This window comes from Oryza sativa, chromosome 4 (assembly GCF_034140825.1).
Source record: "Oryza sativa Japonica Group chromosome 4, ASM3414082v1".
Lineage (NCBI taxonomy): Eukaryota > Viridiplantae > Streptophyta > Magnoliopsida > Poales > Poaceae > Oryza > Oryza sativa.
This window is the reverse complement of record NC_089038.1, coordinates 20,407,227-20,432,252: the sequence shown is the minus strand read 5'-3', so window position 1 is coordinate 20,432,252 and position 25,026 is coordinate 20,407,227. Positions and strand designations below refer to the sequence as shown.

Genomic DNA, 25,026 nt, shown 5'->3' with positions numbered 1-25,026 from the left:
GTCCGATTTTCGTCCCTTGGCCGCAAAACCGGGTACGACTTATCCCTCAACTTACGAAAACCGGGTAAACGAGGTTTCTCGGCGGTTTTGAAGGCAGTTTTGGCTGACGTGGCTTGTTTGACTAGGTCTTTGTCCCACATGGTATTGACGTGGCGCTTACGTGGCAATTACATCTCGGGAAAAAAAAGCGTGGTCCCACATGTCAGCTGCACACAAAAATATTTTTAAAATGGTGGGGCCCACGTGGGCCCCACATGTCAACCTCACACCTCTCTTCTTCCCTCTCCCTTCTCTCTCTTCTTCCTTCCCCCTCTCTCTCTCTCCTTCCCGGGCTGCCGACGACGCGGGTGGTCGGCGGAGCAGGCGAGCTCCGGTGGCGGCGGCGGGCATGGTCGGCGCCGCCCCTTGACCGAAGCACGTTGGAGGCAGAAAAGGTTTCGAGGGAGGAGCAGTTGGAGATTGCGTCGGGGGCGGGCCATGGCTGGAGGGGGAGGTTGTCTATGCTGAGATACTGCAGTGAGGTGAGGCCAAGGAGGAAGTCGGGTGGTAGGGAGGTGAAGGCGTTGCCGTCAAGGGCGAGGCGGGTGAGGGAGGCCATCCCGGCGAGGGAAGGGACGGCGCCGGCGAGCGCGTTTCCCTGGAGCTGCAGCGCGGTGAGCGAGGTGAGGGAGGAGAGCGTGGGCGGGAGCGTGCCGGCGAGCACCCTGTTGGCGAGGTTGAGCTCCGTCACCTTCCCCGACCCGCCCCGTTCACAGGTGACAGCCTCGAAGCCGCACACGTTGTCGCCATCCCACCCTAGGGCCGGGACCGACTTGGCTAGGTCGTGGATGGCGTCCGCTTCGGAAGCCAACTCAGCGACGTCGGCGGCGGCTATGATGAGGAGGAGGGTGAGGGTTAGGAGGTGGGGGATTTGGGGCGGAGAGAGAGAGAGAGAGAGAGAGAGAGAGAGAGGGTATTTTTGGGAAGGAGGAAGGGTTGGTTTGGCCGATTCCGACGTCGCGGTGCTCGCCGACTCCGACCGCCCGGCGCGCGCACTTCTCCGGTCACCCGCCGCCAACGCCGCGCTGTCCGCGGCGCTCCGGTCGGGGGCGGCACCGACCACGCCCGCCGCCGCCGCCGGAGCTCGCCTACTCCGCCGCCCACCCACGCCGTCGGCAGCCCGGGTAGGGGAGAGAGAGAGGAGGGAAAGGAAGAAGAGAGAAGGGAGAGGGAATAAGAGAGGTGTGAGGTTGACATGCGGGGCCCACGTGGGCCCCACCATTTAAAAAATATTTTTGTGTACAGCTGACATGTGGGACCACGCTTTTTATTATTTTTCCGAGATATAATTGCCACGTAAGCGCCACGTCAATGCCACGTGGGACGAAGACCAAGTCGAATAAGTTACGTAAGCGCCACGTAAGCCAAAACCGCCTTCAAAACCACCGAGGGATCTCGTTTGCCCGGTTTTCCTAAGTTGAGGGACGGGTCGTACCCGGTTTTGTACCCGGTTTTGCGGTCAAGGGACGAAAATCGGACTGGGCGACAAATAAAGGGACCCAAAGTGAACTTATTCCATCCCGTTTGGACTTCCGACAACTAAACAGGCTGCACATAATGGGTAAAAGTCTACTTTACATCCCTCCTATTGTCGTCGAGTTTCAGAATTGTCGCTGAACCCGAATACCATATATAATGCATCCCAGATCTTTGCAAAACCGTTTAAATAAGATCCTTCGGCAGTATGAATTCGCTAACGTAACAAATTGACTCGGTTCACTCACGCTAAGTACACGCTTACATGGCAAAAGCAAATATGGCCCACATGTCATCATCTCCTCTCTTCTCTCCATCTTCTTCCACGCACCCTGGCTGGCACTGCTTGACACTGCGGAATAATTAATTATTTACCACTCTTACATGTGGTGATAAAAGATTTGTCACTGAACCCACATTTCATAGACACATAAGGGCTCATATGTTATAGACAGCGAGTGACAAATAATTAATTGTTACATCTTAAAAGTGGCAAAAAGTTAAATGTCCCCGACACCGCGCTTGTGGACATCACTTGGCTTCTCCGCATCTCCTAGCTGCACTCCGGCGGCGATGATGATGACGACGACCTGCGCGGGCCCCCCAACGTCGCGCGGAGGAGAGCCTCGTAGCGTCGTGCCTTCGCAACATGTTCTAGACGTTGGGGGCGTGCTTCCTGAGGTTGAGGATGGCCTCCTGGAAGGTGCCATACATGTCGGCGAAGACGAAGAAGCCGTCGAGAAGGGAGGAGGCGGTAGATGAGCTAGTGGTTTGGGCGACACGCTTCTTCGGGAGGAGGAGCAGGTTGGCAAGCGCGGCGTGGAGCGCGTGGAGGTGGGCGAGGCCTGCGGGGCGGTACGGCCGTGTTGGAGAGCCAGAAGAGAACTGTTGTGATGATGGCATGGAGGTGGGAGAGCAACGGGTCGGAGCGACAAAGGAAGTTGTCCGAGTAGCCAAGGAGCTACGAGGCAGCGACCGTGCAGCGGCCGACGAAGTTGCAGAGGAGGAAGCCCGAGTCGTTTGCTGACGGGCCAATGGTCTCTACTTCCCCACCGCTACCACACCGGCCTTCCTCTTCCTACCCCATTCCAGTAAGCTGCTTGCCGACCTCCTTCATCGCCTTTGTCAGGCATGTCACACGTTGATCGCCATCTCCTCGCCCCATGATTGACTATCGAGCCACAACCCGGGTCTCCTCCCAGTGTGCGCCGCCTGGCTGCTTGTGCTGCATCTAGTCCCCTTGCTACAATCGGTGTTGACGTGTGCGCCGCATCGAGCCGGCCTGCTATCCTCAACTCCGACTAGTGAGGCAGTGACCACACCGATGATTTCCTCCAGATGCGACGAAGCTCGACAACACTATGCCGAGCTCCAACTGTCGTGTTGTTTGCAGGCCACCACCCTCGCCCGACAGCGCCGGTGTTGAAACAGGAGCAGAAGGAAACTAGGCCCGTGATTGGGTGAAATCTGCCGCATCATCAATGATCTTCGGCAACAGTAGCTACGGGAAGGCAGCAGCAGCTGCAGTGACTGGTCGATGAGGAGGGGGTGGTGGGGAGAGATACCAGGAAGAATATTGTTTTAATGATACGTGGGTCTCACGTGGTTTTGATTTTTTTTTTAATTTTTGCTTTTAGTACCACGTCACTCAAAACCATCATCTATACTGCCTTGGACCCAAAGTGACCCGGTTTTGAATATTAGGAATGCAACATATTTGGTATTCTAGTTTATGAATGATTTTGAAACTCGACGATGAGGAGGGCCTCACGTGAACTTTTTGCCACGTAATCTGTAATAGTACCACTCCGGGCCAACAATAACGGGCCGCGCATCATCCGTAATCCCTTTCCAGCCCTGTAGTTGTTAGTGGGCCGTACGCCCCCCTGAACCCCATTGGGGCCGAATATAATGGTCTGCACATCTTGAACCTCGTTCTTTGAGAGTTTATTACCGCTATGTACCCATTCATGCACTGATAGAAAAGATCCTACTACTCGGCTCACTAGTATTCATGTATGAATCCAGCCACCCAGGCCTGCAATGATCAACGATTGTTCTTCTGCCCTCAGGAACAGCCACAACTCTTACAGTCTCGCGTTACTCTCTTACGTTTCGAGACGTATCTTGGTCGCTTTTGTTGCGTTGTTATCATCTTTCGTTTTGATTTATGGACAGCTCCTGCCAGAAACCAGAGTTGCTGGCTTCTAGAATAGCAAAGGCAGCGGCACGCACGGACCAAGCCAGCGATTGATTGTCTGATGAGCAAAGCAAAGGCTGGAAGTGCATTTCCCCTCATATGAACAGGGCATTTTCTTCAATCAGGGAAAAACTTTCAGGACAAGTAGTAGGCTTGACTTGGTCACTTTGTTCGGGTACAAGATGCTCACATTGAAAAGTCGATCTCTGAAGGACTGAAAGCGACCAACGCGTAGAAGAGAGATTCTCTAGGAGGAAGAAGCAACGATGCGGCTTTGTTGGTAAGAGCTGCCTGCTATGCAAGCCTTCAGAAACCACGCAAGAGGGAAGTGGTTCTTAGTTCTATTGATTGACAGTTTTTCTCCCCAGAGGGCATATGCTGGATTGAACTATGTAATCAAGTATTCAAGTTGTCAACCATTCAGTTACAGTACTCCCTCCGTATTTTAATGTATGACGCCGTTGATTTTTTAACCAACGTTTGACCATTCGTCTTATTCAAATTTTTTATGCAAATACAAAAATGCTTATGTCATGCTTAAAGAATATTTGATGATAAATCAAATCACAATAAAATAAATGATAATTACATAAATTTTTTGAATAAGACGAAATGTTAAACGTTTGTTAAAAAGTCAACGGCGTCATACATTAAAATACGGAGGGAGTATTAGCCAAGCTACAGACACTGCTACAGACTCTTTCGGTATAACCTTCATTTTGTTTCTCTATCTGAAAAGTGATAAGAGCACCGGACATATTACCTATGTTCTGACCTTCAGGCGGAACTCCGTTAACGAGTCCCTCGTTGAAAAATCTTTGATTAGGAGTATAATTAACACCTCTCTTTTGTAAAGCACCCTCCTGTTCCGTTGGACTTGGATTTCTTTCTGATGCACTTATCCAAAGTGCATGTACCTATTGCTGGCTTTGTAGGGGACAACACTGATAAGGCACCCGATAGGGAATCTTATTATCTTGGATCGATCAGCCAGTCGCAGAACATATCCCCCCATGCTGAATCAAAGAGGAGAGAAATCATGGCTAGACTCAATTACTCAACTGATCTTGCAGATAGGTTATGATAGATCTCCCATTGTGTGATTAGCAATCTGATCTTGTTTATTCATTTGGTATATAAAATTCAGCATACATTTTTTTGTCAATGTTGCTTTCTGATGATCCCTTCCAAGATGGATACCTCCGCACCAAGAAAAGTCCTAGATAAGGTTAATTATGCAGTGCCTAGATTTTTATTTTCTTTCGAGGAATATGTAGTGTCCTAGATTATTCCGTCAGGTGTTCACATTTCCTCTCCGAATGCACTAGTTTAGTATGATAAGATTGAGTGAAGACGACGAAAGATGACAGCTTGACACTTGTTAATTACTGCTGCTAAACACGCCATAATATCTCATCTATCAGATTGCTAGCGACATTGGCTTACTTATCTCTAAAGGCAGATGGGGCGATGCCTCTTGGAAGCGATTAGCTGAATAGAAACAAGTAATCTATTTCCCTTGCACAAAAAAGAAATCTATTTCCTTCCCCTGATAAGCAAAGAGAGAATAACACTACTGTACTGTAACTGTCAAGAGGACAAATAATTGGAGCTCTTTACAAAGGCGGGAGACGCGATTGCTTGGACGAAAGATAAAATGAGCCGCATGATAAGAGAAACTGAGGCAAAGGGGAAAAGACCTGCTGATAGCAAAGTCGTTGCAACTTGCAACCTGTCGACATGGGCGAAGATGAGGGCTCTAGTACTAGTCTACCTACCATTAGTTTACAGTGGCAAGCAATTCTGGGGCTCATCTCTCGCTCTCGCTGACATCCTGGCGAACGAGGGCCATATGACCGGGGGGTCAATAATGCCAGAAGGCAGGCCGGTGCGAAAGCAGATAGAGTTTGGTCGTGCAATGGTGGGGTTATGGTGTTGACACTTTGTTTGTGTGCCTTTGGATCGAAGGGAAACGGCACCTAAAATGAATGGGACGACTGACGGCTGATGAATTGCTTCTGGGTTCTGATCTCCTCCAGCAATCAGGAACATGTATTTGCAATTTGCAATATAGCATGCATGTCCTCCTCTGAAACTTCTGATAGTCATGCCGCAGAAATCAATCGTCCATCGACATATTCAGATACGAGTTCCCAGTTCACACGCGATGCAACATGCAAGAACGAATAGTTTTTGTTCCTGCACGATTGCAAAACAAAGTATATCGCGGGTATAATATCGTCCGCCACCAATCATCTACGCGAAGGGGTCCTAAATTTTTATAGGCATGTACAATGGCTAGGGTTTTTTAACACCCTGAAAATTCGACGACAAAAATCTAAACTCTAAAAATGCGGATTTTCAAAAACTTTTTAAATAAATTGCATCATGCCGATTTTATTCGATTATTTTATTGGAGTTTGGGTTCGGAGTTTATAAATCGCGAATAATGGATAATTGGTTAGGAATAAACCCTAAAAAGTAAATGGACAAAGTAAATAATTAAAGTGCAACTTAAAATAAGATTTGGTGAGGATAGAAATGAGTAAAATATTATTACGACCATATTTATATCCATCAAATTTAAAAGCAATGGAATGAGAATTAACTCTAATTAAGTTCAAGTAAATTACAATAATAATATATAAAACATGGAATAAATTAATCTAGAATGAATCCATGGATTGGAATGGCACAAATATTGAGTATACTTCATTTATGCAAAATTTGGAATTAAAGAATCAAATTTAAATAATAAATGGGCCAAAATCGGGTTAATTAGAAAACGGCACTGTTCATTGCACCTGAAGTGTTCGACGAGGTCTCCTAGTCCTAGCCCCTCCTTTGCCGCGTTGCCCTCGCGCCCCGCGCGCCGCTCCGCCTCCCCTCTGCCGACGCCGTCGCCATCACCGCACCTGGCCGCCCCTAACCCCGCGCCGCCGTCGCCGTCGTTTCCGTCGCGTCTCCGCGCCGCCGTCCATCGCCTTGCGCCGCGCACCGCCGCTACCGCCGTGCCGCCGCGCGTCGCTCGCCGCCATCCTGTCGCGCCGTCCCATCGCACCGCGCACCGTCCCGTCGCCACTGCCGAGCCGTCGCCGTCGTCACCTCGCGCCCCGTGCCGCGCCGCTCCCCCGAGCCCCGTGCCGCCGCTGCTACCGCGCCGCGCCGCCCGTTCCATCGCCGCGCGCCGTCGCCGTTCGGCCGTCGCGTCGCCGCTACCGCGCCATCGCCATCGCGCGTCGCATCACCTGCCGCGCCGCGCCCCCGAGCCCCGTGCCGCCGCTGCTGCCGCGCCGCTGCCGCTCCTCGCGCCCTGCCGCGTCGCGTCGTCGTCACATCGCCGCGTCGAGCCCCGCGCCGCGCCACCCCGCCGACGCCATGAGGCCGCTGCCCCTCTCCCCTCTTCCCCATTATCTCTCTCCCCCCTCCCTTATATAAGCCCCCCTACTCCCACTCTTCCCCTTCATCCTCACCTCCTCGCCTCTACCCACGCCACCACGCCGCCGCCTCCACGCCGCTGCGCCGTCGCATAGAGCCGCCGCGCCGCCGCCACGAAGCCGCCGCGCCGCGCCGCACCTTGCGCCGACGTCGCCACCGTCGCCGTCGCCGCCGTCGCCGCCACCGCCGTCGGTAAGCTGCCGCCTCCACCACTTGCTCGGCCGCCGTCGCCGCCCCGGGTAGCAGAGAGCCGAGAGAGAGAGAGAGAGAGAGAGAGAGAGAGAAACCGAGGGAGAGAAAGAAGAAGGAAGGAGGAGAGAAACCGGGAGGGAGAGGGAGAAGGAAAAAGAAAAGAAAAGGGAGAGAGAGAAGGAAAAAGAAAAGAAAAGAGAGAGAGAAAAAAAATAAAAAGAAAGGAAGGAAAAAGAAAAAGAAGGGAAGAAAAAGAAAAGGGAAATAGATAGGAAATTAGAGGGAGATTAGGGAAGTTTAGAAAATTTAAAATAATTAGCATTTAGTTATAGACTAGTTATAGACGTAGAATTGCGAAATTTAATATAAATTATGGATTATTCTTGGTAATTTCTACAAGAAATCAATTCGCGGTAGTAGTTTAAATGTAATTAAGAACTAAACGATTAGATGAATTCTTATAGACTATTATAGATTATTTTGGGTAATCTCTATAAGTAATTGATTCACGGTAGAAATTCGGATTTAATCACTAGGAATTTTAGACGTATATTATATTTAGTCGTTTAATCCTAGACTAAAATTTAATCGTATAATATTATAAGATAATTTTAGGATTCCGTCCGATATTTAGCTTGTGATAGAAATTTCCAACCTATTATATGGATATAATGCTCGGGTAGATTAAATTAAAAACTTATGATAACAAAATATTTATACCCGCAAAATAGTTTAGGATATAAAAATCGAAATTGGGTTTGCCCTAGTTCGCGAATAGTAAAGTTAATATAAAAGAATCGACTTACGCGTTCGACTTCCATTTGGATTTATTTGGATTTTTATTTGAATTCTAACCGAATTCAAATCAATTTTCGCACATAACTATAGAGCCCGAGGGAGTTGCGGATCCAAGTGAAGGCCAAGACCCGCAAGACTTTGAGCAAGGCAAGTCATCACTATTCCTTGAACATGTTGATCCCAATTGCGAAATTGTTTTGTTTACAAATAAAATTGCATGCAATGATGAACATCCTACTTGTGATTATGCCATGCCTTGATTATTGTTTGCCCCTTATTCCTTCGTAACCATGTTTACGTATGAGTCCCTAGTCAATTATGACAATTGCTTAGAAATGCTATTCTAGAATCATGCATACTCATATTTATCAAATGATGCTTGGGCAATTACTTTTGGGAAGGTAATTGAGATGCGGCATGTGGAGACATGAGCGCCACATTGCCATGATGTTGATGACATGATTTGTGAAAGGAGAAATAAAATTAAACAATTGTTTTCGACTGGGGCGGACGGAGGATTTGGGTGGTATTTGGGAAAGGCTAGTACCGTCCCCGGTCAATTAAGGACCGAGCCATGAAGTTAAGCATGAAACGACCCCCGTACAACCGTACTTCTCGAATGGGTATAGACCTAGCGGATTAGATAGCCGAGCGGAGGCAGTATCCCTGCATAGATGGTTCACCCCTAAGTGAGGCAGGTGCGCTACGATGGGATAGCCGTTGAGGTAGGGCCGAGAGGCGTGCCCTACATCGGTGTCGCCATTGGTAGGACTGCCATGAGTGTGAGAGAGAGAGAACTTAACTTGAACCATAATTTAATATGTGTGAGACTTCTCTTTCCCGGGAGCGCCAGAACTCCTCACACTGCTAGAAACATGGACGCCTAGAGTGCATGAGGATTTAAGTTCATGGAGCGGATACTGCCAATGCGAGGTTATCGAAAAGCTTTGCCGTGACGCGTCTCATGTGTTGGGACGAGGCTCATGTGTTGGGCAGTCGCGGAGTGCGGGTAAAGTGTACATCCACTGCAGTGTGAGTAAACCAAATCTATTCGAATAGCCGTGCTCGCGGTTATTGAGCACCGGGACATGTATTACACTTGGCTAGACTCTAAATTCTTTAACTTGTGTGGGATGGGATATTGCATGATGATTTTTATGCTGATGGAGCCACTTCCTGAGAGGCGGGAATATGGACGTCCTCAGAAAACCATAACGACTCAATGGCGGGAAGCTATCCTTGGGATCAAAATGGATGGTGGACAGAACCGTCATTGTTTAATATGAACACTGGTATTAAAACTTGATCAGTCTATGCTAGGTCTTAGGCTTGTGAAAAGAATTACAAAACTTGCTTTGTGCAAAAGAACCATAGCCATCCTTTGAATTCCTTTGTCATGTGCATCATTGCTGTGGTGGCTTGCTGAGTACGGTTGGTACTCACCCTTGCAAATATAATCAGAAGCGGGAGATGAAGCTTCGGAGGATCCCTATGCCTACTACCAGGAGGGAGATGAAGACGATGGCGCTCAGTAGGTCTTAGTTACGGTCGTTGCCTGTGGCAATGGTGTGCCGCTGCCTTAACTCCGCTGCCTTACCTACTTCTGTTTTTGGAATGTATTCCGGACCGCTCAGTCCGATGATTTAAGACTGTGCATGCGGGCTTATGATGTAATAATTCGTACTAGACTCTCGTGTATGTGCACTTGATATTTCAGCTATGAGTTCGTGTGTACCAGACTACTTGATCCAAGGAAATGGTACTGTTTACACGATTGATTCCTGTTATAAAAACGGGGGTCCACAGTTTTCCTAGGAGAGAAGACGAGGGAGTCACCCGCGGCGCTCCGACGATCGCCGGCGGTGATTCGTGGCGGAAGGGATGGCCTTCGGGAGTTGGGAGAGTGCTCCTCGGCGCGCGAGAGAGTTTTTGATCAGGGGAGGGAGGAAGCCCATGGTTTTCGGCCCGATCCAATAGTGAGGGAGAGAGAGGTGGAGGGGCAACACGTGTCGAGATCCAACGATGGCGATTTTGGGGATCGGTCGAACACCTTTGAGTCGACTCTCCTGACTCCGTTTCTACACCACCTGTGGGGAGCTAGTCTCGAGGAGCTAGGGTTCCAGGACAGGTGGAGGAGATTGGAGAAGAGGGAGACGCAAGGGGAGGTGAGAGAAGTGGAGGAGTGGCCAAGGGTAGGCGGTGGTGGGCGGCGGCGAGAGTGGACGGTGAGCGTTCGAGGGGACGGCCGGAGTTTCGCGAAGGTGGTAAGAAGCGGCTCTCCAATGGCAAATCAAGGCGGAGGATGGAGGCCGCGTCCACCTTTCAGGCCGCCTAATCGATTCTGGAGGGGAGACGCAGGGGGAAGGGGACATATCCGCCCTTTGCAGATTGGGCGATAGGAGCCACAAGGTCCACATCCGCCACCTCCAGATCTAAATCGAGGAGTAGAGGATGGGAAGGCAAAGCATGAGGAAATTCTGCAAGTTGCTGAGGAGAAGGGGAAGCAGGGGAAGGACACGCTGAAAACTGAAGGGAGGAAGGAAGCGGGTCCAAATTTGCAGGAAACAAGTGCTAAGATGGATTCTATCAGTTCAGGATTGGAAGCAAAGCCAAATTAGCAACAAAATCGAGATGAGTCCAAACATTAGGTTGGTGAATCCCATTCCCAGCAGAGGATTTTCTGTTCTAAATGCAGGAGTTACAGTCATTTGTCTAGAGATTGCAAATTGTCAGTGTTCTGTATGATCTGTGCAAAAGAGACTCATAGGACAGAGGATTGCTTTAGGAAGAATCAGAAGAAACCTGTAGCTAAAGTAGTGGGATGTGCTGCCCCAGGTCTGGCTGTGTGCTGATTCAGAGTGCTAAGGGTATAGTGCAAAAAGAACATGTTAACCCTTTGGCTATTGTGACAATTATGTGGGTAGGTGATCTTACTGAGCAGGCTTTGGAGGAAGGATTCACTCAACACTTCAAGTGGAACTGGACTTGGAAGGCCAGGATGCAGGAGAAAGGGTTGTTCCATATGAGATTCCTAAATAAGATGAAATTGGATGAGTTAGCTGAATTTGACTCAATTAGAGTAAAAGGAACATCTGTACATGTGAAAGTGAAGAAATGGACTCAAGAAGCTGAGGCAGTGGGGAGGTTACATGAAGTGTGGGTGACTGTGGAGGGGGTACCTGATGAAATGAAGGATTACGACCCTCTACATGAAGTGGGTTCTAATCTAGGACCTGTGATAGAAGTGGATATGGTAGCTTTAAAGACAAAGGATGTGGTTAGAATTAGAGTAGGAATGATGACATTAAAAAGCTTGCCTCTGACCATGACTCTGATGACACCTAAGTTGCTGGTTTACAAAGCTCATTTCAAGTTGGAGCAGATTGTGGAGTTGGGATGGTTTAGAGATTGTGCACAGGAAAAGAGAGTTGTGGAGGTGGAGGAGCAAAATGAACCTGGCAACATAAATCACATGCAGAGGAATAAGAAACCAAGAAAAGAAGAAGCTGCATCAAACATGAGAGTTTTGGAAAAGGCAGGGGACAAGAAGAAAGCCATAGTTGTGGAAGAGGATTCAGACAATGAAAGTGCTCAAGCAGAATTGGTGAAGCTCAAACAGATGGAGATAGATAGGGAGATGGCTCTGAGAGTACAACTAGAAGAACATTTTAAAGTCAAGCAGATTCAACTTGATAAAGATGTAGCAGGAGGGATGATAGAGGGTGGAATCAGAGAAGAAGCACAGGCTGGGGAGGAGGAAAATGAGAAAACAAAGAAGACACAAGAAGGGATGGCAGATAAAAGTGGTACTAGCCAGAGAGTGGAAAATGACAGTGAGGAGGTGATTTATGATGAAGATGAACCAAGAGTGCAACTGGTGGGGAGTGAGGAGAACATGGAATCACAAGAATCAAGTGACTTTGCTGTAGCGGTGGGAGTTGTTCTGTCTCAAACTAATGAAGACATGACAGAGGAGAAGAGGAAGAAAAGTCTAAGACTTTTGGAGAAGGAAGAAAAAGGTGGCCGATGTTGCAGCTGAAAGGAAAGAGGCTCTTAATGCTTTCATCAACAAAGGTAACAAACAAATCCCATCTATAGTTGATGAAAGTAATTTCTCTCTAGCTCAAATGGCTAGTCTGTTAGGTGTTAATTTAGGATGTGCTCTAGAAGCTGCGGATACAAATCTGAACCTAATCAAAAATCTGGAATTGGCTAGGATAAATCTGTTCTTGAAAGAGAAACTAAATACTTCTCAGAAAGGGGAGTGTCAAAATGTTGGGGAGAACTTGAGTGACATAAACATAAATATAGATGAAGTCTTACATTCAGATGATTGTATGTCTGATTTTGATTATGCTGAAAACATGTTGAGGCTTTCTCAAAGCAATTCATCAGGTAAAAAGAGGAGGAAAAATAACAGAGGAAACCTTGAGATTTTCAAGGTCACTCCTAAATGTAGTGGCATAAATGAGAAGAAAAAAACAAAAAAGAAATCATGAAAGGTTTATTTTGGAATATAAGAGGTATGGGTGATCATGATAAAATAAAGCATCTCAATGATTTAATAAAAGAGCATAAAGTTGATTTCATTGGCATCCAAGAAACTGTGAAGCAGGATTTCACTGCTAAAGACTTGGATTTAATAGGAGGAGGGGGTAAGTTTAGTTGGAATTGGACCATTCCCAAGGGTAGATCTGGGGGTATGTTGGTGGGAATAAATGAAGACAAAATGGAAATTATGGAAGTTTCCAAGAAGAATTTTTTGTTGCATGTTAAAGTAAAAAATAGAAATGACAAATTTGTGTGGAGATTAATAACTGTGTATGGGGCTGCCCAGCCTGAACACAAGGAGGAGTTCTTGAGGGAGTTAGCTCAGGATTGTTATGGGTGTGATGAACCCCTGTTAATTGGTGTGGATTTTAACATCCTGAGACAAGAGAATGAAAAAAACAAGAGGGGAGGGGTGAATAAATGGAGTCTTATGTTCAATTCTATAATTGAGAATGCAAACTTGAGAGAGATGGCCTTGGAAGGGAAAAAATTCACTTGGGCTAATAACAAACAAAGTGTAACTCTTGAAAAATTGGACAGAATTCTTTTTAATGATAAATGGGAGATTAAGTTCCCTTTGGCATGTGGAAGGGTCTTAGAGAGAATTTACTCTGACCACACTCCTCTTTTGATCAATGTTGAGGGAGAAAAGTGGCTATCTCCTCTGTTTAAATTTGAGAATAGTTGGCTCATGAGAGAAGATATTAATACTGTGGTTGAGCAAGTTTGGAATTCTTGTAATATAAATGGATCCAGTATTGATAAATGGCAATGGAGGTTACAAAAAATGAGAAAGAAACTAAAAGGTTGGAACATGAACTGGGAAGGAATGTACAAAAGGAAAAAACATGAAATTATGGAAAAAATAGAAGACATTGATAAAAAATGTGAAGCATATGGAATGACTATTCTGGAAAGAAAAGAGAGAGGGGATTTGGAGGAAGAGTTGAAGAAAGTAGTAAGAGAGGATAGATTGAAATGGATGCAGAGATGTAAAGAAAAAAACCTTTTGGAAGGGGATGATAACACAAAATATTACCATGCTAAAGCCAATGGAAGGAAAAGAAAAAACATGATTCATTCTCTGGATCAGGAAGAGGGGGAGATTAAAGGACAGAGTGATCTAATGAAATATATAACAAATTTTTATAAACAGCTTTTTGGTCCCCCCCCCCTCCAGAGAATGATTTTACTTTGAATCTGGAAGGCATAGCTATGTTGAGTGAAGCTGAAAAAGAGAGATTGATTAGACCAATAGAAATGGAGGAACTGAAAAAAGTAGTTTTTGGGATGGAAAACAATAAGGCCCCTGGGCCTGATGGATTTCCTGTGGAATTTTATAAACATTTTTGGTATCTGATTAAGGATAACTTGATGGAACTAATCACAGATTTCATGAAAAGAAAAATTAGAGTTGAGAGATTAAATTATGGTGTTATAACTTTGATCCCTAAATGCAAAGAAGCAAGAATGATACAGAAATTCAGACCAATATGTCTTTTAAATGTGAGTTTCAAAATCATAACAAAAATTTTGATGGAAAGGCTGGCTGAGGTGATTGAAGTCTTGATTGCTTTGAATCAAACAGCTTTCATAAAAAATAGATATATAATGGAAGGGGTTGTAACTATGCATGAATTTTTGAACTCAATTCATCAAAAAAAGCAGGCAGGAATTCTGTTCAAAATTGATTTCGAAAAGGCATATGATAACATTAAGTGGTCTTTTGTGTATTAAATGGTGAAGGCCAAAGGATTCCCTGACATATGGTGTGATTGGATCTTGAAAGTGGTTAAAGGGGGGAAAGTGGCCATCAGAGTGAATGATCAGATAGGGCACTATTTTACAACACACAAAGGGTTGAGACAGGGGGATCCACTCTCACCCTTGCTTTTTAACATTGCTGCTGATGCTTTAACCATTCTTATCAAAAGAGCAGAGCAACAGGGACTAATCAAGGGTTTGGGAATGGATGTCATGAGAGAGGGGGTGGCTATTTTACAATATGCCCATGATACCATATGCCTGATCTAGGATTCTCTGGAATATGCAAAAAACCTCAAATTCTTTCTGTGTATTTTTGAGCAATTGACTGGCCTAAAAGTGAACTTTCATAAAAGTGAAGTTTTTTGCCTGGGAGAGGCAGCTGAGAGACAGGACTCATACAGCCAAATGTTCACTTGCCAAATTGAGAGACTGCCAATGAAATATTTGGGTGTTCCCATAAATCAAGTAAGAATCCATAACAAAGATTGGAAACCTGTAGAGGAAACAATTGAAAAGAAGTTGGGGTGTTGGCAGGGGAAACTCCTAGCAATAGGAGGGAGGGTTGCTTTGATTAACTCTAGCATTAGCAGTGTCCCACTTTATATGATGTCTTTATACTCTCTTCCTTGTGGAGTTAGAGAAAAAATTGATTTTTATAGAAGGAGATTTCTGTGGCAAGAAGATCAAGGTAATATGAAATATCATCTAGTGAAATGGCCAGTGATCTGCCTCCCTAAAGATCAGGGAGGGCTGGGGATTTTAGATTTAGATGTAATGAATAAAGCTCTGTTGGGGAAATGGCTGTGGAATTTGGAGAATACAGAAGGTTTGTGACAAGACATGCTAAGAAACAAGTATTTGAAAAAGAAAACTCTGACTCAAATAAAACATAAGAATGGGGATTCTCACTTTTGGTCTAGTTTAATGGAGATCAAAGAGCTGTTCTTGAGATTTTGTGACAAGAAGGTGGAAAATGGGGAGAGTACCCTCTTTTGGGAAGATAGTTGGTGGGGGGGGGTAAACCAATTAAAGAGTCTGCTCCAGATCTTTATAACATAACCTTGACAAAAAATGTGACTGTGGCAGAGATCAAAAGGAGAGGGTTAGGCTCAATCAAATTCAGGAGAGACCTAAATGCAGTTAAACAGAGAAAATGGGCTAATATTGGTAGAGCCCTGGACAATGTTAGTCTAACTAATGAAAAAGACAGACTGATTTGGAGACTGTCTAGCAAAGGTTTCTCTGTTAAATCTTTCTACAGAGCTTTGGTATTACAGGGGATCAATTATCCCTACAAAAAAATGTGGAAAATCAAAACACCACCCAGGGTGAAAGTTTTTTCCTGGCTGGTTCTAAGAAATAGTATTCTTACAAAAGATAATCTGTTCAAAAGGGGTTGGAGGAAGGGCTCGATTAAATGCCAATTCTGTGATAAGAGTGAATCCATCCAACATCTGTTTTTAGATTGTCCGATGGCTCATTTCGTTTGGAGTGTTGTTGAATGCGCTCTCAATGTGAAGCCTGGCAGGAATGTGGGGGAAATGTGTAGCTCCTGGATTTTGAAATTTGGCAAAGGGAATGGGAAGTTGATTATGGTGGGGGTTACAACAGTCTTGTGGACCATTTGGAAAGCAAGAAACAGAGCCTGCTTTGATGGAATTATGCCTGTTGATCCTATAGAAATAGTTTATAACATTTGCTCAAATTTAAACTCTTGGAGTATTTTGCAGAGCAAGGAGGGAGACAGAGGAAGAATGCAGTGGGGGGCGCAGCTACTAAGGCAGGTAGCAAATGAGATCTTTCACTCAAAATTTGAATGGAGGGGCGGCAGACAAAGAATAGGATGGGAAACAGAGGCAGTCTAAACTAATGGCAAAGAGTTTTGAAGACGACGATAGAAACCTATGTTTTGATGCTTGAAATGCCAATGTTCTAGTCCTGTAATAACTGTTTGTTTTCCTTTTTCTCTCGTCTTTTCTGTAAGAACTTGATGTCTGGAACTCTTGTAATCATCTGCGTTTTCTTTAATGAAAACGGGGGAGTTTCCCTCCCTTTCTCAAAAAAAAAAAAATCATCTACGCGAAGACGTTGAAGCCTCCGTCGTCGTGGCGCGCGTAGGAAGTCGCCGGTGTGATCGCAGCCACTACGCACCCGCACGCTGGGCCAGGAGTCGCTGCGTGCGAATCTCCCCCCAAAAAAAGGAAGGGCGCCGAGCGTGCGTACCGGACGTGCCGTATCTTCGGCGCGCTCCACAGGCTCGCGTGCCGCGGGATCACTCGATTCGATCGTCGCCTGGGTCGCCGTCTCGCTTGGATTCTTCGCGTCGCGCGAGAGGCCGGGAGAGTTCGGGCGCCGCGCACCACGCGCGCGGAGGCGGGACGGGACGTACGCCACTGGCCACGTAACGTAACGTGCCCGTCCGCTTCCGCGCCTCCTCGCCCGCCTGTGTAGCAAACTAGAGAGAGGCGGCGCACGGATCAGATATATGGTGCACAACTGCACAAGTCTGCACATGGGTGGAGCCCGTGATTCCGGTCTCGGACGATCTGGTGGATCCGGAGCCCACAGATATGGAAGAAACGATATGGGTGAGAACCAGTGGATTATTATTTGGATTTCTAGAACCATCCTATGCTGAGATTTCTTCGTCGCCCGGTGGCCCCGGCGGGCGGCACACCAGACACCAAACTCCAACACCGAGGGCGGAGGCGGGCGAAATCCGTTTGCGCGCAACCGACGCGATCCATCCATCCACCCAACCAGCCACGCCTTGCAAACGGCCAAAAAAATCCAGCAGACCCACCGTTTTCCGCCGTCTCAAAGAAATCGCCACGGTTCTCCTCACGCAAAACCACATCCGCACTTCGCGAAACGACCGCCTTGCCACCGCCTCGTGCCGATGCGACCCACGCGCGGCCGCGCCGGGACGAGGGCACGGCCGTCACTTCCTACGCGTGGGGATCACCACAACCAAAGCCCCAGTGACGTACGAGTACTCCTGATGTGGGTGGGGCCAGTGAGTCAGTGGGCGGGGCACAATGGGACCCACGGTTTGGGAATCCCGGGTCGCCTTTAAAGCGAGTCCCCTCTCCGTCCCAAGCCAGTTTGCCGCTCTCCGGCTCCTCCACCTTTCTGCAGTTCTGATTCCATTCTTGCAAGTTCTAGGTATACACAATCTTCTCTTTGTTCCTGTTTTTTTTTCTTGCACAAGTCTAGTTGAGTTGTTGATAACTTGGTATGGAGAAGGGAATCAAAGGCTGGTTGTAATTTTAGGTCAGGGTTAGATTTGTTTGATCTGATGTAAGTCCTAATCAAAATCTTTAATTCTGTTAACACCTTTTATGACAAAGAGATCTTGTAATTAATTGCTCATTAAAGCCATCTTTAATGGTGTGCAGAACTACAGAAAGCAGGGAGTAATGGCGTCCAACTACGTGGACACTGCTGGGGAGGAAGGCAGGTTCCACGGCCACGGCCACCACAGCAGCGGCACGACGCCGACCGGCGCGGCGGCGTCGCCGAAGATGCGGAGGAGCTGGTCGTCCGCCGCCTCGGCGTCGTCCGGCGGCGGCGGACACGGGTCCGGCCCCAAGTGCGTCTGCGCGCCGGCGACGCACGCCGGCTCCTTCAAGTGCCGGCTCCACCGCAGCAGCTCGCACGGCCACCCGTCGTCCTCTCCCACCGCCGCCGCCGCGCCGGCGGCGGCCGTGCAGTCCTCGTCCTCCCGCACCGTCGCGGCGCAGTGACGCAAGAACGGTCTCTCGGACCAAGAAACGCCCAACAAGAAGAGAGGAGAAGGAAAAAAGAAGGAAAGAACATAATCTAAACCAAAGAATATTTGTGTCATTCATAAGAAAAGGGATATTATTTGGTTCCTCCCTTGATGTGGTGCCATTTGGAAAAAAAAAGTCCCTTTTTTCCCGTTCTTTTTCCCATCTTTTTGTTTGGGATCTCCATTGAAGAAGTTGTCTGCTTTTCCTCTGTCCTCTCGACTATTGGAAATTGGAAGCATTTTAGTCATATTGTTAAGAGTATGTGTGGTGCTCTACTATGTAATTAACATTTCAGTAAGATCCATGCTTGTTGAAGGTGTTGATTTTGTTCAGACGAATGGATATCCTGGAAGAGCATTTCTAGTCACAAACAGATTTGCTGATAGGCTGATACAAATGAACCACTAAAGGATAACGTAGTAGCAAAAAAACGGAGTAGATTTGTTGGAGTAGAAGGTAGCAAGCACAAATATCTGGCACAATCAAGAGAGGGTCTGTTGGTGGTTAAGCTGACTTCTCTGTCAATTCCTGCCATCGTGTTTTGTGTCAGTTTTTTAGGTTATCATGTGATGCTTCTGCAGCATGCTGACAAATGCTGCAGCCACGTTATCATGTTGGTAATGTAAACCACTAGTAGTATTCGCTGAACAACAACAGAACAGTTTAGTAGTAACAATGTAGTACTCCCTCCGTCCACGACGTTTTTCACCTTTTATTTGTAACGTTTGACCATTCATTTTATTTAAAAAATTAGTGTAAATATAAAAAAAATTTTATTTAAAAAATTAGTGTAAATATAAAAAAAGATAAGTTATATGTAAAGTACTTTTGATAATAAAGCAATTGACAAATAAAATAAATAATAATTCTAAATTTTTTTAAATAATACGAATGATTAAATATTAACAAACAAAAACTCAAAAAGACAAGTAATATGGGACGGAGGTAGTAGTAATACTAGATCAGTTCTTGCGCAAAGTTAAGCAGGAGATTGTTGCCATGCCATGATCCGCAGTTACCCTCAATTTTCCTGTAGCCTTGGAGTATTTTTTTTTCTTCCTGTAGACTGTAATGCCTTATATCTTATCTAGACCTTGCTTTAGGAGCACAAATGCCCTTCAGTGTCATCGACTCATCATAGTATGGCACTATACATTAGATGGATGTGATTTATTGGTTGGGTGCTCATCCTGTGTTATCTTGGTGTCTGATCAACTCAGCCAACCACTAGTTAGAGCAAGGAAAATAGTAGAGCTCACTTTCTACTATTAGCACATCTTAAAGCCAATATATATATAATAGATTAGCTATAAGGTTGGCTATAATTTTCTCCTCCTCTCTCTATCTCTCACCTATACATTTAATGTATTTATCTAGGAGCTTGTGTTAAGCTAGAGCTAACATCCTTGATTTTTTGTTATCTCTCTCCTCTATATAAGTTTATAATAGATTTATAGCTCTATGTTATACTTGCTCTTATTTGTGCTGGTCTGGATTTTGTCTTGGTGGTGGTGGTGGTCCAGGGTAAGATGTTAGGCATAGTACTAATCTAGTTCATATTTTCACGAGATAAGCTGCAGCAAGTTCGATATTTTACTTTACTGAAACGTGGTTAACTCATTATCGGGAAGTACTTTTGCAAAACGAGATAAGCTTCAGTAGAAGTGTAGAACCAGTGAAATGAGAGGCTTGAGAGCAGACCAGTTCACTGTCAACGTGCTTTCTGCATTTAGGCCCATCAGCAAACCATGCTCTTTAGGCCCATTTGTAATCAGCAAGGCGCTTTTGATTTGAAGGAAATGCAATACTCCAATTCTATAGAATATTTTCCTTTATGATCGGATTGAAAATTATTGAACCCTACAAAATTCCTGAGGTTTGGAGGATTTTTAAGATGAGGTCAAATCTTATGGAAAGTTTCCTAATGTATATTTCTCTCATTCAATTTTTATGTTTTATAATTTTTTTTTTGTTTTGCACATATATTCCTGTTAAAATTTTATATTTTTTCTCTTCTTCCGTTTTCTAACTATGCGTTTGAAAGAAACCCTAAGGCCCCCTTTGATTCAAAGGAAATTCATAAGAATTTTAAAAGATTTCATTCCTATAGGAATTTTTCCTATATAGCCCTTTAAATCAAAGGAATGAATCCTATGTAATCCCATGAAATTCCTATGGAATGCCTCTTGCCATGCAAGTTTTGGAGGAAATTTAGCATGAGGTTCTACCTCATGTTAAGAATTCTTTGAGTCTTTATCTCTCCTCAAATTCCTGTGTTTTTCTTGCGGCTCAATCAAACGGTTATTCCTATTATTTTCCTGTGTTTTACAATCCTCTGTTTTACACTTGTATTCATGTCAAAATCCTATGTTTTTCCTATTCCTCCGTTTTTTTATTCCTGTGATTCAAAGGGCCCTAATCAGGAGTTTCTTTTCTTCCGATTCACGTTGCATGAGCTGAGCGAACCCAGAGGCAAAGCCTTGATAAGATGGTGCCACGTGATCGTTAGGAAATATATTCGTTATCTTATTTTGTACTGGTACCATGAGCTGTTCTTGTAATCTTGTTGGTGAATCAAGTCCAGAGAACAATGATCTGGGTGCGATTATTTGGAAGAAAATTCAAATTAAGCACGAGCTTCTGACAAAATAATTACACACAGCTAACTATGATCATGCATCTCCCTGAATATCTGGAACGGAGTTTATCTCTGTCTAACTGCAGTACAGTACTTCTCTTTTGAGCATGATGGCCTTTGCTTACAGTCACATTACTGTCTGCAAGGTCAGTGAACACAGTGGACAGGGCACGCCTGCGACACCATCACATGACTGCATAATCGCCTGAGCTGCCCCGCATGTGTCCGTCACAGATCTACCACGCTGGTGATTTCTCTGCACTGATCCATTGCTCAATGAGCCGTGAAAAGAGAACAAGTTCAGAAAGAGAAAAGGCGCAAATGCTCATGCCAGAAGCGGTGTCATGTGAAAGATTTGTTGATCTTCTGAACAAACTCTTTAGCTCGTACTTCCATGAATGTCCAGTGACTTGCCATCTGCATCACCGACTCGCCGTATCAAGATCTCTATCAAGTAGGGTGCATGCCTGAAATGAATCATTGTGGGGAAGGAAAGACTGCACCTTGCATTGCCGGAGCAGTAATAAATCTGTCGATTTGATCCTCGCGTGCTGCAGAAATGACACCGGGCGTCGTGGCTGCACAGCAGAACAGCACAGGGGAACGCGATCTTTTCCTGAAATCGGATCCAATGCCATGGTTGATTGGTTGTTCTACTGCTAATCATGCTTTTTCCCTGGCAAAAAGGAAGGAACTTTTTCGTGCATCATGGAGATTCGAGGGAGGCATGCTGCATCTGCAGTTCCAATTGGAGGGAGCATCATTTGCGTACTGTGTTTGCGTCTGGTGTATGCGCCTTCTTTTGCTTCTCTGTCCTGGTGGCACCTGTGATCTTCTTGGAATCTTGGTGGTGGAGAAGAATCATATCATTCTGTAACCACTCCTTTCAGAGGAAAGTTTCAGTTCTTTGGTGGTGACAGTCAGGCGAATCGGGTCTTAGTTAACAGAAAAGAAGGGTCCCTGCTATCTCTGAAGATCGTGCGTCCATCTGTTTCAGATACCGAGTGATGCTGCAGGATACTTCTTCGATTAGTGCATGCTTGCACAGAGCACAGTGCCATGAGGCCATTCACAATGCGTCATGGGTTTTTCCTGGACCTGAGATGCCACGTTGGATGGAACTGCTGCTAAGCAACTCCATCCAGAATGCAAAGCTTGTACTCCACAGTATAAGCTACTAATGGGTCCCACCACCAAACACTTTTGCTCTCTCTCTTTGGTTCAGATTTTGCAGCAAGGAACTCGGTACCAACTTTGGTCACACGGACCAGGCAAAGCCACGATCCCCACTCTTCTCCCTCCTCCACGTAAGCCAGGAACAACATTGCCACACGCCACATCGCCGCATTGTAAATGGCTTGACCGAGGCTCCCTTGGCAGGCCGATCTAGTAATCCATGGCATGGAATCTTTTGAACCACAGTTTTTTGAGATACATTGTGTGGTTTTAACCTCACGATCTCATGCTCAATCCCTAACATGCTCATAATTTCTTTAAAAAAAAATATTTGAAGAGATGTCTCTCCCTCCAAATCTCCTTTTTTTTATCCTTAAACCCTAAACCCAATAAATTATTGTATACACATTTCAGGGCATAAAAACCAGGGTTTTAAATCTCCTGTTATAGCTGTTTGAAAAGAGTTCTAGCTATTTGATCTCATATACAATTTGATCGCTATAGCTCCATTTAGCCCACTATAACTGTTTGAGAAATTAATCGCTAAATGTCTTAGCCCGCTATTTAAAACATTGATAAAAACACAGATTTTCAGAAAGCACAGTACATATATAGCACATGTTCTTAAAGTGTTTTCTAATATTCAGACAAGTTCAACGCATCGCGAAGAAGTTAGGTGCCATCGTCCAGTACATGGTCCTTACCAGGATCAGCTATGAGGAGTGGGTGCTGCTCATGACAGTGAAGGTGATCTCTGTCTGATTTCTAGAATTCTTATTAGGCACAGCACAAGGGCTCTAATAGGCCATGGAGCCAAGGAGGTAGATTACCAGGAGGATAAGCTCACGCTACACATCGTAAGGACCATGCCACCTGAGATGCTCAGGGCACTGTCCACCAAACAGACGGCGTAGTCAGCATGGGAGGTGATCAAGACCATAAGTGTTGGCGTCTAACACATACGCGAGGCGAAAGAGCAGCTGCTAATGCAAGGGATTCGGCGAGATCGAGTTCAAGAATGGTGAGGCAGGTCAGTGATTTCTCCATCCGCATCACCGGTCTAGCCAACAACATCCGCGTCTTCGGTAGCAACCTCCCTAAAGCTGATGTACTGAAGAAATCTCTGCAGTGGCCCTGATCGAACATCTATCTCGCTGGATGAGTCATTGACATCGGGGAGTATATCTCAGTTGCGATCACGACCTAGGAAAAATGTTCGAGGAGAACTTGTAGGGGTTCTTCACCACATCAGCTTTGGGGGATCGTCGTCCAACATGCAGATGCTATCGGCGAGGACAGTTCATGCGTATGGAGAAATCGTCGATCGCCTCGCCGTCTCTCATTATATGTTGCCCTTTCCCCTCGCATATATGTTGAGAGGCTAAGATCAACATGTACGGTCATGATAGCCTCACATGCCATTTGTATCTCCCATTTGGTGTACATACCTGAGCATCTCAGGTGGCACGACCCATGGGATGGCGGCCAGCGCAGGACTATCCTGCTAGTAGTTCACCTCCTCGTCATCGTCAGGCTCAACGGTCTGCCGTAGCCCTTATTGCCTACAAGTTCACCTTCATGAGCATTGTCCACTCCTCGTAGTTGGCCTGATAAGGACCGGGTATTGACGTTGGCACCTGACTCCTTCACGACCACGGGAGGAAAAAAAGCTCGGGCTCGTGAGCTCAGCTTTGGCTTGGCTCGAGTTTTGTTTGTTTGGCTCGGCTCGTAAGCCAAACGAGCCAAGTCCAAGTCTCTTTTTTATCTCGTTGCTGAAATGAATCGAGTCCAAGCTGGCTCTCGAGCCGCTTGTTTTGGCTCGCGAGTCTAGGCCATCATGTGTTTATATTGATTATTTTATTTTTTATAGAGTTATTATTTGTCAACTTAAAATTTATCATTAAGATTTGTAAGAATTGATATATAAACTTATTTAATTTTTACATATTGATGATTTGTTTTTGCTTTTTTTAATAATAACAAAATATATATGAAGAGGTGTTTCAACAGGAAGGATTGCAAGCCAGCTCGAGCTGGCTTGAACCAGGAAACGAGCCAAGCCGAACTCAAGTTTTAGCTTGTTTTTCTAACTGAGCCGAGCCAAGCCAAACCTAGTTTGTTGCGAGCCACTTCAAGCTGAGCCGAGCCTAGCTCGTTTCCACCCTTATTCACGACGCGCCGCCAGGATGATCTCTTGTGTGCGTGCATCATGGTTGAGGCTACAGAGTGGGGGCCAAGGGAGAGAGGTATGACGACACATGGGTGGTGTGCAGGAAAGCCGGTTGGCTGGTGTAGATTGTGCCGACACGGCATCAAGGTGCAATTTGGCTCTTAGAGCAAGTTTAATAGTATAGTCCACTACTGGCTCCAATTCATCTATACCAATTGTTACAATTGAGACCAGAAATCACAAACACACACGTGTTGGAAGAATGCAAGAACACGCAAAGGGCTATTGGTGAGTTGCAGTGTTTTCTGTTGCATTATAAGAACTTAAGTGCCCCTTTGGATTGTAGGATTGAAAAAACGTAGAAATAGAAAAAACATAGGATTTTAATAGGAATGCAAGTGTAAAACAGAGGATTGCAAAATGCAGAAAAAAAAACATAGGAATGACCGTTTGATTGAACTGCGGGGAAAACGCATGAATTGGATGAGAGAGATAGACTCAAAGGAAAGTTATCAAGAGGTTGAAACTCTTGCTAAATTTTCTCTAAAATCTCTATAGAATTATCCATTCCATAGGAATTTCAAAGGATTGGATATGATTCAATCCTTTATTTCAAAGGGCATCATAGGAAATTTTCTTATAGGATTGAAATTCTCCAAAATACCTTTTTCCTCTAATTCAAATGAGCCCTAAATAGACTACATGCTAACTGTTTCTCTAGGCGTTCCAGGCCACGCAACCTACAATTCTGATATGCTTACCATGCCCTCCAACTTGACCGCTCCATCATATCGCCGAGGGCATGTGA

The 25,026-nt window shown here is 45.6% G+C and overlaps 1 protein-coding gene across 3 annotated transcripts; it reads left to right on the top strand.

Annotated features, from left to right (window-relative positions):
• Positions 1 to 17,563: 17,563 nt before the first annotated feature.
• Positions 17,564 to 18,566, top strand: LOC9267281 (uncharacterized). Of its 3 annotated transcripts, none has more exons than XM_015778153.3 (2): positions 17,564 to 17,626; positions 17,860 to 18,566. In XM_015778153.3, exon 2 carries the CDS (start codon positions 17,881 to 17,883, stop codon positions 18,205 to 18,207), a length of 327 nt encoding a protein of 108 aa, XP_015633639.1. In that variant the 5' UTR covers positions 17,564 to 17,626; positions 17,860 to 17,880; the 3' UTR covers positions 18,208 to 18,566. The 3 variants fall into 3 exon arrangements, with proteins under 3 accessions (XP_015633639.1, XP_015633640.1, XP_066165365.1); XM_015778154.3 differs by having other exon boundaries at positions 17,564 to 17,761; XM_066309268.1 differs by having other exon boundaries at positions 17,564 to 17,761; positions 17,840 to 18,566.
• Positions 18,567 to 25,026: the final 6,460 nt, after the last annotated feature.